A 14,749-nucleotide genomic window follows, 5' to 3' on the forward strand; every position below is an offset into this window, starting at 1 on the left:
CATCAGTAAGCCATTGCCCATGCACAAACCTGGCTTCTCGTGTACCTGGCACCTTTGCCGTGAGCATACACCTGCCAGGTGAACTACAGAGAGTGCAGGGGAACATGCCAAGTTCAAGATGCGGGTGGGAGACCTGGAGTTTGTGATGTGCCCTTCTTCTAAGGAAGGAGTATTGAAAAGATACCATCTTGACCCAATTTAAAGGTATCCCATGAGGTCAGACTCTTTGGAACCTCTAGCAGCATATATCTTATTTATATCAATAAAAATTCAGTAAGTAGCTGAGCTACCCCCCCGCCCCTCTGAGCTTGCTATTTGTCAGTCTGAATGTAGAGACCCCAAGCATTGGCCCAACTCTGAATATCTAATGTCGGTCATACACAGGAACATTAAAATTTTGAGAAGGTTTACTTTTGATGTATTCCTTACGAGAAAAAATGTATAATTTCAAACAATAAAATTTTAGTTAAAGAAGCAACCTAAGAGGGAAATTAAACATCCTAAGGAAAAATAAGACAGGGCTGGGCAGTTTTAATGTCTGCCCGTGCGAGAAGCCAACAAGCAAACTCATTTTTACGTAGACATGTAGTCGTGGGGTGCAGTTGGGTGAGCAGAAGCGTGCATGCACCAGATGGCAAACTGCAATGGCGGAGCAGAGCTGTTAAAAAGCAAGCACTGAAGGCTGAAATACACAGAGACCGAGTGTTCAGAGCAGCCATGAGGAAGAGGACGTCTCTGTTCTCCTATTCACTTTGTAGCTCAAGCAAAAACCTGGGCTTCCTCTCAGACACCCTTCCTCAGAACATAATGTACAGAATTTTCCCCCTGGAGAGAAACATCCCTTTTATAAGCACATGATCTGTGTTTTTGTTTGTTTTTGTTTTTTTTTTAAAGAGGAAGAGGTTTATTTCAATGGCGGAGCAAAGGCACAGAATCCAAAATGGCCCTGCTCCCAACTGGCTCAGTCTTCTTTTGTGTTTTGTTTTTACCCTGACAACTTAAATTTAGCAAATGATTTCTTCCTTACCAAAGGTCAGATATCAGAGCGAATTTGAGCTGTATTTGGTATTACACAGACTAGGATGATGTTTCCCAGCACAGAATAGTCACATCTATTTCATTAATTGAATTTTTCACTATTGCGCTTTCCCTACATGTAGACATCTTTGCATTACTCAGGACTGGTTTTCCAAGCAAATTGTTCTCCATGATGTCACTGTCTTCTGCATAATGGCTCCCTTCTGGGTCATTTTAAGTGATTATTTGTTTGCCTGTTTGCCCACCTCAAACATTTATTCCTTTGAGTTGACTTTTCCCCAGATCTGTATCAGTGCTAAAACTCTGGGAGCTATATCCAGGGTGGACTCAGATTGAGTGTCCTATGGTGACATCCCTGTCAAAATCTAGAGCTGCATTGCCTCATACGGTAGCCACAGCTAGAACTGTCTGTTTAAATTCAAATTATTTAAATTCTTTAAATCAAAATAAAGTTTGAAATGTTACCTCCTCAGTGGAGTAGCCACATTTCACCTGTTCAACAGCCATGTGTGCTAGGGCTCACTGGATTAGATGGACAGAGATAGAACATGGCGTCATTGCAGAAGGGCCCATGGGACAGCTTTGGGACAGGTAAGGTCTTAGGATTCTTCTCTGGGACCTTTGAGCACTGGGTCATCAGAAACCCCAATGTTTGGAGGTACATGAATCTCCTCCTGTGATTCGGCAAATAACTAGTCAGCATTTTTGCAGTATTTTAGTGTCTACAAAATACCAAAAGAGCTAAAGCAATTCTTAAAAATCTTTCAGACTGATTGCATTATGAGACAAAGGCTCTCTTTCTTTTTTCTTTTTTTCCCCCTGAACTATTTATCTTGGCTCTGTGTTGACACAGCAACAAGAAAAAACTCAAAAACACGTTTTCAAGGAAATATATCAAATGAATTCCAAATGCAATCACTGCAGACTAATTTTTGAGTTACTAAGATGAGGCCTCTACCTGGGCAGCCTTCTCTGAGGTCAGATTAGTCTTGTTTTTGCAGACAGCACAAGCAAGGATACACTTTACAGCATGTTTGACTGCAGGCTCTCCCACCAAACATCATTACATTCTGTATATACAAACTGTATTTTCAGTTGAAGAAGCCAAAGGGTGATTTCTATGTTGCGATTTTGACATGCCACTCATTCTAAAACACAGGGGAGCAAAGAGGAACAAGCATGGGTCTAGCAGTCAGACCTGGGTTTAGTCCAGCCTTTCTTGCTACCTGGATGTGTGGCTTTCATAATATCAGCCATATGAAACCTAGGTTTCTACAGAAAAATGAGTATAATAATAACAACTTTACAGACTTATTGTAACAAGTAAGCAAGATCTCCCAAACAAAGCTTCTATACAGTGCCTGTTTCCAAGTACTTAAAGCTAGTATTGGGGTTTATGTTAATATTAACATTTTAGCAACAGCTGTCATGCTCTAAAAAGCCTCAACAAGGATTGGACATAATTACTAAAAATTAGCAATGGTAGAGATGTGTTTTGAAAGTTAATATTCGTAGTCCAAATTCAGAACGTATCATTTGGTTATTACACTACACATAGACTTCCCACTATGTTTTCTGTATGTTGATTTTTATATTCTGTAGTTAATTTGTTTGTACACAAAGATAGAGATAAAGATGTTATTAGAATATCTGTAGAAGTTTTGTGAAATATAAATTGGATAAGAGGTCCTATAATAAAAATCTACAAAACTATAAACATACAGGCGTATTTATCTATGCAGTGTAGGCATACACAGATCGTATATCTCCACATCTTCATGAGAATACTTCTTTCTGGGAATCAATTTCACCCACCTCATGGCGTTCAATCTACCTTTAACTATACCATCATATATACTTAAAAAAATCTCACTGAAATTTATTTTTAAGCAAAATAAATTGCTCAAATTCATTTCAGGAATGCTAGGAAATTAACATTGACTTGATGTACTATTTGCTAGACCCATAATACTTTATGATACATTTACCTTATGATATAGATATTATTACCTACATTTTATACATAAAGATGGTACATTTTGGACAAGCTTAGTGACTCTGAAGGCCATGTATAAATGGAGTGGCTTGGATTTGAACCCAGGTCTGCTGCAGCCCAAAGCCCCGGCTCACCAAAAGCCATAGCAGTTCACCATCCATTCCCCCTCCTCTCAATTGACTGAGTTGCTCTGAAGACAAAACAGAGCCTTGCCATTCATTCTGTCTCTCCCTTCTCTCAGTGTGATCCTTTTCCTTCCTTTAACTTTGTCCCAGAACCTCTCCTATTGAAAAGTCAAAACGAAGCCCACAGTGTTGGTAATTAACCTTGTCGCCTTGTCTATATATTTTCAAAGTGTTTGACAAATATTCACTGAATTATTTATCAGTGCAGATGGGCAGAGAACATGGACCTTTACACAGTATTTGTCAGGACAAAACCCACCAGGATGCTTTGCTTTTAAACGTATCTATCTCTCTTACTGGCAGGGCAAAAGCATTTCTTCTAGAATATTTAAAATGAGAAACTTCTTCATGCTTGGCATTCAGCCTTTACTTACAAAAACATCAGCTCATAACTGAAATGTTGTAAATGACAGTTAACCTGAAACCTCTTCTTCCTTAAAAATGGAAAGTGTCATGAACTCTTGAATCGTCCTCATTCTAAATGCCACTGGCCAAAATATTCCTGGATAACAAATCCTAAAATTAGTATTTTTAATCTGAAATTCCCTCTTATAGCCCTATTTATAGTAAAATTAGTAAGCAAGGATTTTTTGCATTTAATGCATTTGCATTAATGCATTTTTTATGCATTTAACTTCTGAGCTGGTCTTGTGTTATTTACAAAGTGACAACTCTATGCCCATTTTAGTTGGGGTCAATCTTAAGCATGACCAAAAGCTCCTGGGGTATTGCAGACATGCCACATAGCACCTCAAATCTAATATTTTTTCCTTTAATTTTTATCATCTCACAGAATAAATCTCTGCCACTGTGGCATGCTAGATCTTTGTCCTACATGGTTACGCTACTGGCCTGGTAGTATCTGGTCCTGTGCACTCCTATGAAAGTTTGACAACTTTACCAATATTTTATGGGACTTTGTTTCTAGAAGTCTTGCTTAGTCAAAAAAAAATTACTTTCTCCATATTCTTATGTCAATGAAAAGAAGTTTTCTTTCCAAAATTCCTAAATATTCCAATTTTATTCCATACAGCATATTAGGTATGGAAGTTTTCCTAACGGGAAGACTAGGAAGATGGTGGCTCCCCACCTGATGGGTGTGTTTATGTCAATTGGAGGATTCAATACCAAAGGATAAGAAGCAAAGGAAGGGAGAAGCTTCTCTTTTTTGCAGTTTTTGGCTGGGACTGGGTTTGAACCTGCCACCTCCTACTGGAGGTGGGGCCTACACCCTACTCCTTTGAGCCACAGGCACCACCCAAGGGAAGGGAGACGCTTCTAAAGCAAAGCCTCTAACAGCTTCTTTCCAACAGGGAGAAAAAGAAAAATGGTGGCAGGAATAAGTTAAATTCAGAAAAGCAGAAGTTAGCGTACACCAAGCAACTTGTTCCTAAGACAAGAACGTTCACGATATTTTCCCAAAGAGAGGCAGGCAAGCAGGCAGCACATTTTCTAGAGCCTCCTGGTGCAGGATGGGAAGGTGAAAGGAAAGGAGAGTTACTTACTGTTTGGGTCTACGTTTTCACAGAGCTCTGTCTTTGCCTCACCGTTGGGTCTGTCACTGGGTTTGTGTGACAGCCGGGATGACATGGTGGCTGCTGTGACTACCGCCTTGAAGCTTCGCTTCCGTTTCTGCACATTGAGTTCAGGGTGAAAAATGATGATGTACACTTTCGGCATGTAAAGCATCCCCAGCGCCACTGACGCACTTAGGTTCATGGAGATTGTAAGCGTGGTGGTTTGTATGTAGAGCTAGGAGACACAACACACAAGGCACTATTACAAATAAAATGACCGCAGGGGAGTCCGAACACTTACAGCGACGTCAAGAATGGCAATGGCTAGGGGAGAAAACACAGCAGTCTTCAGGGCACTCTGATAAAAAGGAAGACAGACGACTCTGCACACTTAGTGGACATTTCATACACCTCTTAACTGGGTGGATGCCATCAGGTGACTCCATTGCCCTGGAAAAGTCTCCTACATGGGAGTTGGGGGAAGACCTTTAATTGAATTTGGAAGACTTTTAATCAAAATGGCATCTAAATATGAAGACATGAGATTATAGAAATTGGCAACCTTGAGTAAGAAGTGGTTGCTTTTTTATTCTCTCTCCACATAAAAGAAGGTTAACACCATATGATCTGTATTACATTGGAGTTCTGAGTCCTTATTGGAAAAGACTTTATATTAATATATTTCTTTTTGTATTTTTTTCCAAAGGTACACCTTCACCATACCTACCAAGGAGTGAGTTGAGTTTCCATGAGAACTCAAATCGTTTTGCTTAATACTGTTTCACAAAGCATGAATGATAAGTGGCCAAGACTAGAGACGTTGCTTTATCCACTCTTTACACTGACAAATTATTCACAGGATGCACAGACTCATGCTGACATTGTGTTATCTTTAGTCTGGACAATGGCCCCATGGATGTCTTTGCTTTCTCAAGAAATCAGCAGATCAACCAATTGCTTGCTAACCATTCCCTGGGTTGTACGTGAGAAAATGTGATGGCTGAAGCATGTGGAAGCTCGCCTTGGTCTGGTTTGTAATGTGCCTTACCACGATCCAGAGCTTCCCAGTTCAGGCATGTCCCTATTTTGCATGACTTCTAAAGGCTGTTTAAATTGAACAACTAGCTACTACTGCTTTTTATGTCGCAGTAAAGCCTAGTTCCTTGACAATGCATTCACCAAAGCCTCCCACAGCTATGCCTTCTCCTTGGTCTGATGATAAAACTCCCATGCTTAATGGTGTCTAGAAGGCCCCACATGCTTTGTGCTTGCCTACATCTTCAGACTAATTGTCCATCGTTCCCATCTCTCTAACCCCTGTCCCCTCCTTCCCTTCCCAGACCTCCATCCACATGGGCTGTCCTTCACGTCTTGAGAATACCATGTTCATTCAATCACAGAAATTTTATACATGCCATTTTTAAAATTTTACTATTTTACTTTATTGATTATGTGGAATGTTCCTCCTTTGCTTTGTAGAACACCCATCCCAGAGCCTCAAGTCTCGGCTGGCTTCTTAAAAACTCTCAAAAAACTGTTTTCTTAAGGTCATGGATTCAATTTTTAATTACACACTCACTAGCTTGTTCACTTCACTGTCCATCTTCTGGACCAGACCTTCAGTCTCTCTGGGGCATCAATGTGTCTGCAGTTCAGGCAAACAGGAGCCACTTCATCAACGTGATGGGCGTGTTCACTTATCATATAACGGGTACTCTTTTCCTACCTGGTCAAACAGCCTATCTCTAGACATACAAGAATTTTTTCACCAGGCTGCTTGGATATTTTGACTTTAATTCTTCAAACCCAAGGTTCCAGTGAAATCAAAAGTAACTTTGCCAATTTGTCTGGAAGGAATACACTTTTCTAGCCAACGTTAATTTGAAGTTGTATGTCTCTGAATGGTTAAAAGGAGCTGTCAGCTGCTCACTGTGTGATACATAATGAATGTGCAATAGAAAACAAAACAATATTGAATTAATGAGCCTTTAGGTTGTGAATTACACTGTATTTTTAAGTTTCATGTTTTCCTGCTTGAATACTTTTAGACTCTTAATGTAATTCCACCCTGCTCGCCTACAGTCTTCCAGAAAGGTTTACCATGGTCACAGGCCTTTATGGACCTAAATGATGTTCCTTCTTCCCCTCATGGTCAGTGCCAGCATCCTACACACCAGGGCTTTGTAAACCATGCTGTTGAGGTGTTCAACGAGTGGCCTGTGGACTGCATGTGGATTACCTGCCTGAGGACTTTTTTGCTTATCTTTGGTGTCAGATATCCTAAAAATCATGCAAGAATCTTTTTTTTTCTAGCTAATCATCTTTTCTTAGTGTCTGTGTATTGAATGGTGGCCCAAGACAACACTTCTTCCAATGGGAAGCAGCAAGATTTGACACCCTTCCTAGCCAGTCCAAAAACAAACAAGCTACTCCATCGAGTCTTAGGTTTTATTTGTATTTTTCTTCTTATAAGCAAATTAATTTTAGCATTTGAGGACATTATTCACAGTGTGTGTTTTTTATTATATATATGCACCTATAAATTATATTTGCTTCCATATATTTGAATGTATAGGTGTGTGTGAATACATACATATTTTTTCTTAACGAAGACTATCTAGTGACTTACGGTTTCACAACTATGATGTGTATTTCATGGAGTGTTCAATTTCATTATATTCAAATTAGAGACTATCAAGATATTTTTGCTTTGCTTAGAAGGTTTTTCAGTCTCTAGTGACCCTTTAGGAGTTTGTGGAAACCAAGATAAATTTTACTGGCCATATTTCTACACTCTCACCTCCCAAATCCATTTTACATACAATGTTGGATAAGAAAGAGTGTAGTGCGATTCTAAGTTCAGTTCCTATTTACTAGTGTTGTGATCTTGGGAAAATTACCTCTCTTCAGCTTCTGCATCAGTAAAATGGTAATAATAATAATAGTACTAGTACCTACTTCCTAATATTTCCTATTAATGAAATAGTATCTGTGAAGTGCTTCGGATAGAACCTCGTATGTAGTAAGTAGTCTGTAAGCATTTTTTAATAAGGACAGCCATGCATTGCTTAATGATGGGGTTCTGGTCTGAGAAACGTGTAGTTAGTCAATTGTCAATGTGCACATATCAGAGAATGTACTTAAACCTAGATGGTACAGCCTGCTGTATATCCAGGTTATAGGGTATATCCTACTTAGTGTTCCTAGGCTACGAACTTGTACATGTGCCTCTACTGAATGTTGTGGGCAACTGGGACACAGCAGTATTATTTGTGCATCTACCTATATTTAAACATAGAAAAGGTACAGTAAAAATATAACCTTATAAACTTACAGGACCACCATTGTACATGCAGTCCCTCATTGGCTGAAGCTCTGTATGTGGCGTGGGACTGTGTGTGGCATGAACATAAGAAGGCCTCTGTCTACGGGGATCTAAGAGTTATTGGTCCACAGGGATACAATCCCACCAAGAGCCAGAAGAGAAATGAAGTCACTGACCCTTTGGCCTTTGGTGAGGTGGAAGGCTCACTGCTAACTCGTGGGTTTTCATCTCAGCATCATCTCCCAGTGAGTTCTTCTAGCAAGTGCAGGTTCAGATTTGTATTTGGTTTCACAGTTCTTGTTTTACCTGACATCTATTGTACACTACACTACAGGGTATGAGCTTGGCTATTTCACACCATTTTATTTGCTTTATAATTTCTTTAGAAATGTAAAGGAGTTGGTGATCACAGCCAGTCTCTTTTGTGAAAACATAGGGGTCCTTGTGTGCAGTTTTATTGAGACCATGCCTTTCCCTCCAGGCTGAACTTCTGCTGACCCTGATCCCATTTTGGTTGCTGGAGAGGCATCCACAGTAGACAAAACAGGTCCCCATCTTGGCCCCCACCTTGGCCAATCCTGGGTGGTACAGGCCTAGGGAATGACAAAGAATGCCTTGGAATTTCCATATGTTTTGATAATGAAGCCTTAATTTTAGCATCCACTTAAATGAATTTTTATAATTCAGTTTCTGCTCCTGGGTTGAATGTGGCTTTTCTAACACCCGCCATGTCTAATTTAGATTACAGAACTAAAGAGCATTTAGGAAGGGAACTCAGAGCCAAGCCAGCAAAGACCTGGGCATGGTATTCTAGAAGTTTCCTTATGAAAATATGATACACATAACCTACAGCTATCACTATTCTTTTCATCTCCCACTTTTCTCATCTGTAAAATGAAGAGAATAATTATTCCTACCTCACATGGCAGTTGTGAAGATCTAAAGAAAGAAGGGAAGAAGTACCTATGAAACACTTTTTCTTTTGTTAAATTTAAGGAGGTTGATTCTGAGCCAAAGTTGAGCAACATGACCCAGAGCCACACCCAAGAAGCCTTGAGCAAGTGGACTCAAGCAAGTGACGGTGGTGGGTTACAGTTTGCTTTTGTACATTTTAGGGGACAGGAATTACAGGTGAGGTCATAAATCAATGCATGGAAAACATACATGGTTTGGCCCAAAAAAGTGGGACATCTGGACAGGAGGGGATGCTTACAGGTTATGGGTAAGTTTAAAGATTCTTTAGCTGACAATTGGCTGAAAGAGGCTTTGTCTAAAAGTCCCGGAGTTACTTAAAAGGAATGCTTCAGATACAGGCTTTTAATCAAAGACAAACTACTACATACACATGCCCAGACTCAAGTGGTTTCTTATGTATACTGAGGACCTGCAGGTATGTCTTGAATAGGCTTAGACCTGTTAATGAGTCACTAAGGACATCTCTAAGAAGGGGAAGGGGCAAGATGTGGCATGTCTGATTTCCTTTCTCAGGGCTAGCGACTCAGTTTTAGGGATCTCCTTGGCCAAAACAGGGGCCAGTCAGTCAGCCACTTAGGGGATGCTTTCAGATTTTATTTTAGCTCACAGTTTCCTCCTTTTGGCCAAGATTTACCAAAGGCAGCCTCAGTGGCCAAACTCTTATTTTGTCCCATGCGTTGCCAGGCTGGTGTGGCTACCTGCTCTGGGCCCTTCCAGGTCCTTGGTGGGACCCTTGTGGCCCAGGGGATTGAATAGCCACAAGGTCTTCAGCCAATTAAATGTCTCAGGCTGGATGGGACTGGAGGTGGACAGGTGCTCATCAACCCTTTACAAACCTTCTAATCGATATAAGAGTACAAATCCAAATGTCAGAGGCAAGGCTACAAAATTAACTTGTCTGTAAACTGTTGAGTTACTATATTCCTGGGTTTAGTTGCAAGCTTATAGTAAACGTAAAGCAAGTTAGCCATTTATGAAGGGATTTAGAGACTTTTGTTGTATCACGATATTTAAGTTTCTTTTAATAATTTATCATAAGGTGGCTGATAAATTTCTTGTTACATAAACCTATAAAATGTTAGCTGCTAAAATTTTTATTTTTTCCAGGTTAAGCAGCTAGGGTGTAGCTATTGGGAGGCTTCCTATGGAACCACTTTCATATATTTTGAACATTTTAGGTGTTATTGATTAAGTTGCAGGGTCTTCAAAATCCATACCTAAATGCATACCTACTCGTGTCTAGTCAGACAGAAATGTACCAGCAAGTATACTAGTAGAGTACCTAGGTATTCAGTCTCTTCAATGCAAGGCAATGCTCAGTTGAATTTGTTCCATGTATTGGGCTCACCTAGGCCTAACAGTTCATTGTTGAATTAAATGGATGGGAGTATCACGAGATGCCGTTATTGCTTTGCAAATCAGTGCAGCACTTAGTGTTAGCAGAGTTCTTCTTGTCTAACGTTCAACTGCTAGGATGTTAAGAAGTTTGAAGGGAGGCTCCTGTGGCTCAGTGAGTAGGGCACCAGCACCATATACTGAGGGTGGTGGGTTCAAACCCAGTCCTGGTCAAACTGCAACAAAAAATAGCCGGGCGTTGTGGCGGGAGCCTGTAGTCCCAGCTACTTGGGAGGCTGAGGCAGAAGAATCGCCTAAGCCCAGGAGTTGGAGGTTGCTGGAGCGACTCCGCTGAACTCTACTGAGGGTGAAAAAGTGAGACTCTGTCTCTATTAAAAAAAAAAAAAGAAGTTTGAAAATCTGTTAGAGAGTACTCATGAATAACTCAGAAATTGGCCAACTCCTCTGTGTAAGTTTCAGAATCAGTTTAATTGAAGACTATTCGGAGAGCTTTCAAGGCAAGCTGTTAATAATTAGTTACAATACTGACAGGTCTTAAAACTTTGAAAATCAGAGTATTCTCAGTGCTGTTCAAAAAACAGAAAGGAGAAGGAAGTAAAGACCAATTCACAGGGCATGGAGTCTGAATATAGACTAGAACTCTTAGGAGAAACCCCATTTCAGATGTTTGGGTCCATCAGAATTACTACTTATGTCTTCACTGATAACTATATACTATAAAAATGAGTTAACAGTGTATTTATACTAGTGAATTAGCAATTTTGTCTATATAAAAATAAATTCAATCAGGAAAGAGTGGGGCTATTGGACAATGTTAAAACACTGGCAAAGGAGATGATTAATTTACAGCCAAGTGCTGGACCTCCCTTGACAACTGTATTTTCCAGATACGCTGTACAACAGATACCTTACTTTTCAACTGCTTGTTCGTTTCAAGTACTTGTGGGGTTGCCCACAAGTAACAATACTGAGATGCTATCAGGTACCTGTACCGCCCCAGGCACCATGCCCACTACGGGAACCACATGCTAGTTGCAGGAGGAAGGCAATGAAGAGATCTTTTGTATAATGATGACTATAACTAATGACCATGTTTTTATTCTTGCAATCTGATAAGAGAGAAATCTTCAGGTTTCCTCACCACAAAAAAATAACTAGGCGAGGTAATGGTAACGGTTAGTTAGGATGACTTAGCCACTCTACCACATATGTCTATATGTGGTGCACCATAAATATATATGATGTATATTTGTCAATTAAGACATAAGTAAAATATTCCACTACTACAGAATGCATAATGTGTTAATTGCACATTAAATCCTTCCTTTCACCCCTGGATCTTGCTTTTCTCTCCCCTTGGAATTCCCTTTACTCACTGCTCTGCCTCTGATACCTTCCTGATATTTGATGTCCAACCCACAGGTACCTTCTTCCTAAAGTATTCACCATTTCCCTTTTCAGGAAAATTCCTCTTTTTGCTCTTTGCTTGAGGTATAGCTCAAATAGGCCATAAATTGGTGGGCTGAGCAGAGAATAATCCCTTGGGCTGTGAAATTGCTTTGAAAGTACAAATGCATCCCTAAGAGACTGATATTTTAGGGAACAACTTGAGGGCGCCACAAAGTTTGTGTTTGTAAATATGTGATTCCTTTCGTAAGAAATACTAGGTCATCATAGGAGGTTGCGCTCTATGGAAGCTAGTTGTGTAAGAATACACAAATCACACACACACACACACACACACGAGCTTCAAATATCTGCCTGTTACCTACCCCCTCCCACAATGTCCCCGTCAATCCCATGCAACAACCCTCTGGCATCTGCTGTCGTAAAAAAACTTTAGATCCCTTTTTATCAGGTAAAGTGCCATATTTATTATAGTATTTATACATTAATTTGCCATTTAACATGAAAAATCCATGCCTCTATTCTTTTTTAGTCCCTATCTTTTTTTTTTTTAAATATCACTAATGACTTTGTTTTGAGTGTTGTACCTTTAATCCAGTTTTTCTAAGTCATATGCTTTTTGATGGCACAATATTATATGGTGTGGTGATCGTTTAAGAACACCTTTGTCATGTTACAAAAGAAATGACTAGATAATGAACATGACGTTTGCTGTAGGGTATGGAGTTATTAGATTCTGGTGAGCCAGAAAGTTCTAAGCTGGAGGCAAGTATTAGCTGTGATCAACATCCTTGGCATTCTGAATTGTTTCAAGAAAATCTATTACATGGAGTCTTTTAAAATAGCGTTTTCTTCTATTTCTTGGGTGCTCCTATTTTCTCTTTACTAGAGTAGAAATGATAATATCTATCTCCTGAGATGATTTGGGGGATAAAATGATGGCCTCTGTAAGCAGATAGAAGGATGCCCATCCCTTAGCAACCACTCAGTTGAGGATGTATTATTGATGTATTTATTGTCTATAAAATAAAATAACTTGTTTTCTACACTGTTCTTTCTCATTTGAACTTATTAGATTTTTAATGATTGTCTTTCTTAGGAAATCTACTGAATAACAACAGTCTGTTTTAGGGGAAAATCTCATTAAGTTTGCTTCTATTTTCTTTGAACGTATCTTCAAATTTCTATTTCATCTATCATTAACTACTTTATGCAAAATACCCAATTTTGTTATGTTCCCGGGTGACAGTTGAGAATTGGGATGAGAAAGCTTTAAGGAAGTCTCGAGGTGGGATGGGAGAAGTTTGATAATTCTCATGACATCCTAACGTCTAGGTAATAAAAATGAAAAATGTGGCCACTGTTGTCACAGAAAGGAGGAAGGGTATGTTATTATCTGAGAGCTGTTTGAAACATTCATACGATTTCATTGAAATGAACATTCCCGGCAGTTAGGGGCAGTGTTTTCCACATTCGCCATCTAGACCCTAGGCTTCCTAGTTTAGTGACCACGTGTGTAGGAATTACAGAGTGGCTCATGGCTGAGAATGAGACAGTGTTCTTTCTCTGAGTTGTTCAGAAGGTTAACACTTGATAGGTTTTTGCTTGGATGTGAAATAATACATACTGATAGAATGCAATACACGCAATGGGAAGAAATCCTGGCTTTTAAAATTCCTGGTGGGGAGAGGATTTGCCTCTTCTAAAAAGATGGTTTAAAAGAAAGAAAAGGTTTTGTTGTTGAACCGATTTCAAATCCCAGCTTTGGATTGTTGGTGGGTGAATTTGGGCAAGTTACTTTACTCTGGCGAGTGAGAGAATCAAGATTCAGTCTGAAGCAGACTGAATTTTATTACCAGAGTTGGCAGTTACAAAATCTACCTCAATCTCCCACTGCCCCCAACGCTTTCCCACCGTTTTAAAAATTAAAGGAAATTTAGTGTGAAACATAAGTAGCAAAGCCCCTGGCACGTGGTGGTTGCTCAGGAAATCCAAATGTCATTATCATCTACTCATTATCAGAGTAGCTGGTGGCCCCAAATTCTGTAGATAATATTTATGCCATTCTGTTTAGATTTGCCATCTCCAAATAGATGCCAGATATACAGCTGTTAGGTAGGGGGTGTAGTAACAGGATCCCACACACCAAATAGGCTGGGACAGGCGTCTGGAATTATAAATAATGGGGGCAACGAGATGGATATTGGACAAATTGACTGTGTTTTGTCTTTCTCATCTAATATCTCCAGGCAGAAATGATCTTAAGTCTACACACAATTGCATTCTTTATTTGGACGGATGTAAGGCAAGCACTCCAGGTGAATGCGAATCAGTTTCTGGAGCGTGAGATAAGTGATTCCGTTCCTGCTCAGAATCACCTGCATTCTCAGTACTTTGCCATCTTGCTGCCGTTGTCTATTTCCACACAGCATAATCAGAGATGCTGTTATTCCAATGACCTCAGGAAAGTTCTGTGTACAGCCGCCATGTCATCCTAAGCTGCCCGCGGGCCATCTAGGTGGCTTAGTCTTCCAGATTTTGCTATGTGTGTATAAGCACAGCCTACACACTCAGTGATACACAGAGTTTCTCTCCTCCACCAACCCTCTGAACCTTCAATTTTGATTTCAAGATTCTCCCCCTCCAATTGCAAGGCAGGGACTTCACTCTTTTATGTAGCCAATACTGCCACTTTTTGCTTTGTTGTGTTATTTACCATCCTGCTGGTTTGAGAGCCCCCTAAGTACACCATCTCTGCCTTGCAGTGATTTAATTTACAAAGGTAAAGCATTTTCCCCATGGTCAGCCTGGAGAGACCCACTTCTGCCAAGTCCCACTGGCTCCCTTTGAATGCTCTGCCCTACACCAAGACTGAACAGCCTCCTTGTGGGAAGTTATGTCAAATTCTGTCTTACAAGGTGAACATGTTGGCTTGCACTTCCCTGGGGAA

The 14,749-nt window shown here is 40.0% G+C and overlaps 1 protein-coding gene across 3 annotated transcripts in view; it reads right to left on the bottom strand.

Annotated features, from left to right (window-relative positions):
• Positions 1-14,749, bottom strand: part of GRM7 (glutamate metabotropic receptor 7) — an 899,252-nt gene that overhangs the window by 56,865 nt on the left and 827,638 nt on the right. For 2 of the 3 annotated variants that reach the window (XM_003785475.2, XM_003785474.2), the window contains exon 9: positions 4,725-4,971. In XM_003785475.2, coding sequence (XP_003785523.1) covers positions 4,725-4,971 — 247 coding nt within the window. Of the gene's footprint in view, positions 1-4,720; positions 4,972-14,749 lie in introns of all 3 variants that reach the window. The other variant, XM_023510686.1, reaches the window with a different exon arrangement.

This window comes from Otolemur garnettii, unplaced genomic scaffold (genome assembly GCF_000181295.1).
Source record: "Otolemur garnettii isolate 467f Iridium unplaced genomic scaffold, OtoGar3 scaffold00015, whole genome shotgun sequence".
Taxonomy (NCBI): domain Eukaryota; kingdom Metazoa; phylum Chordata; class Mammalia; order Primates; family Galagidae; genus Otolemur; species Otolemur garnettii.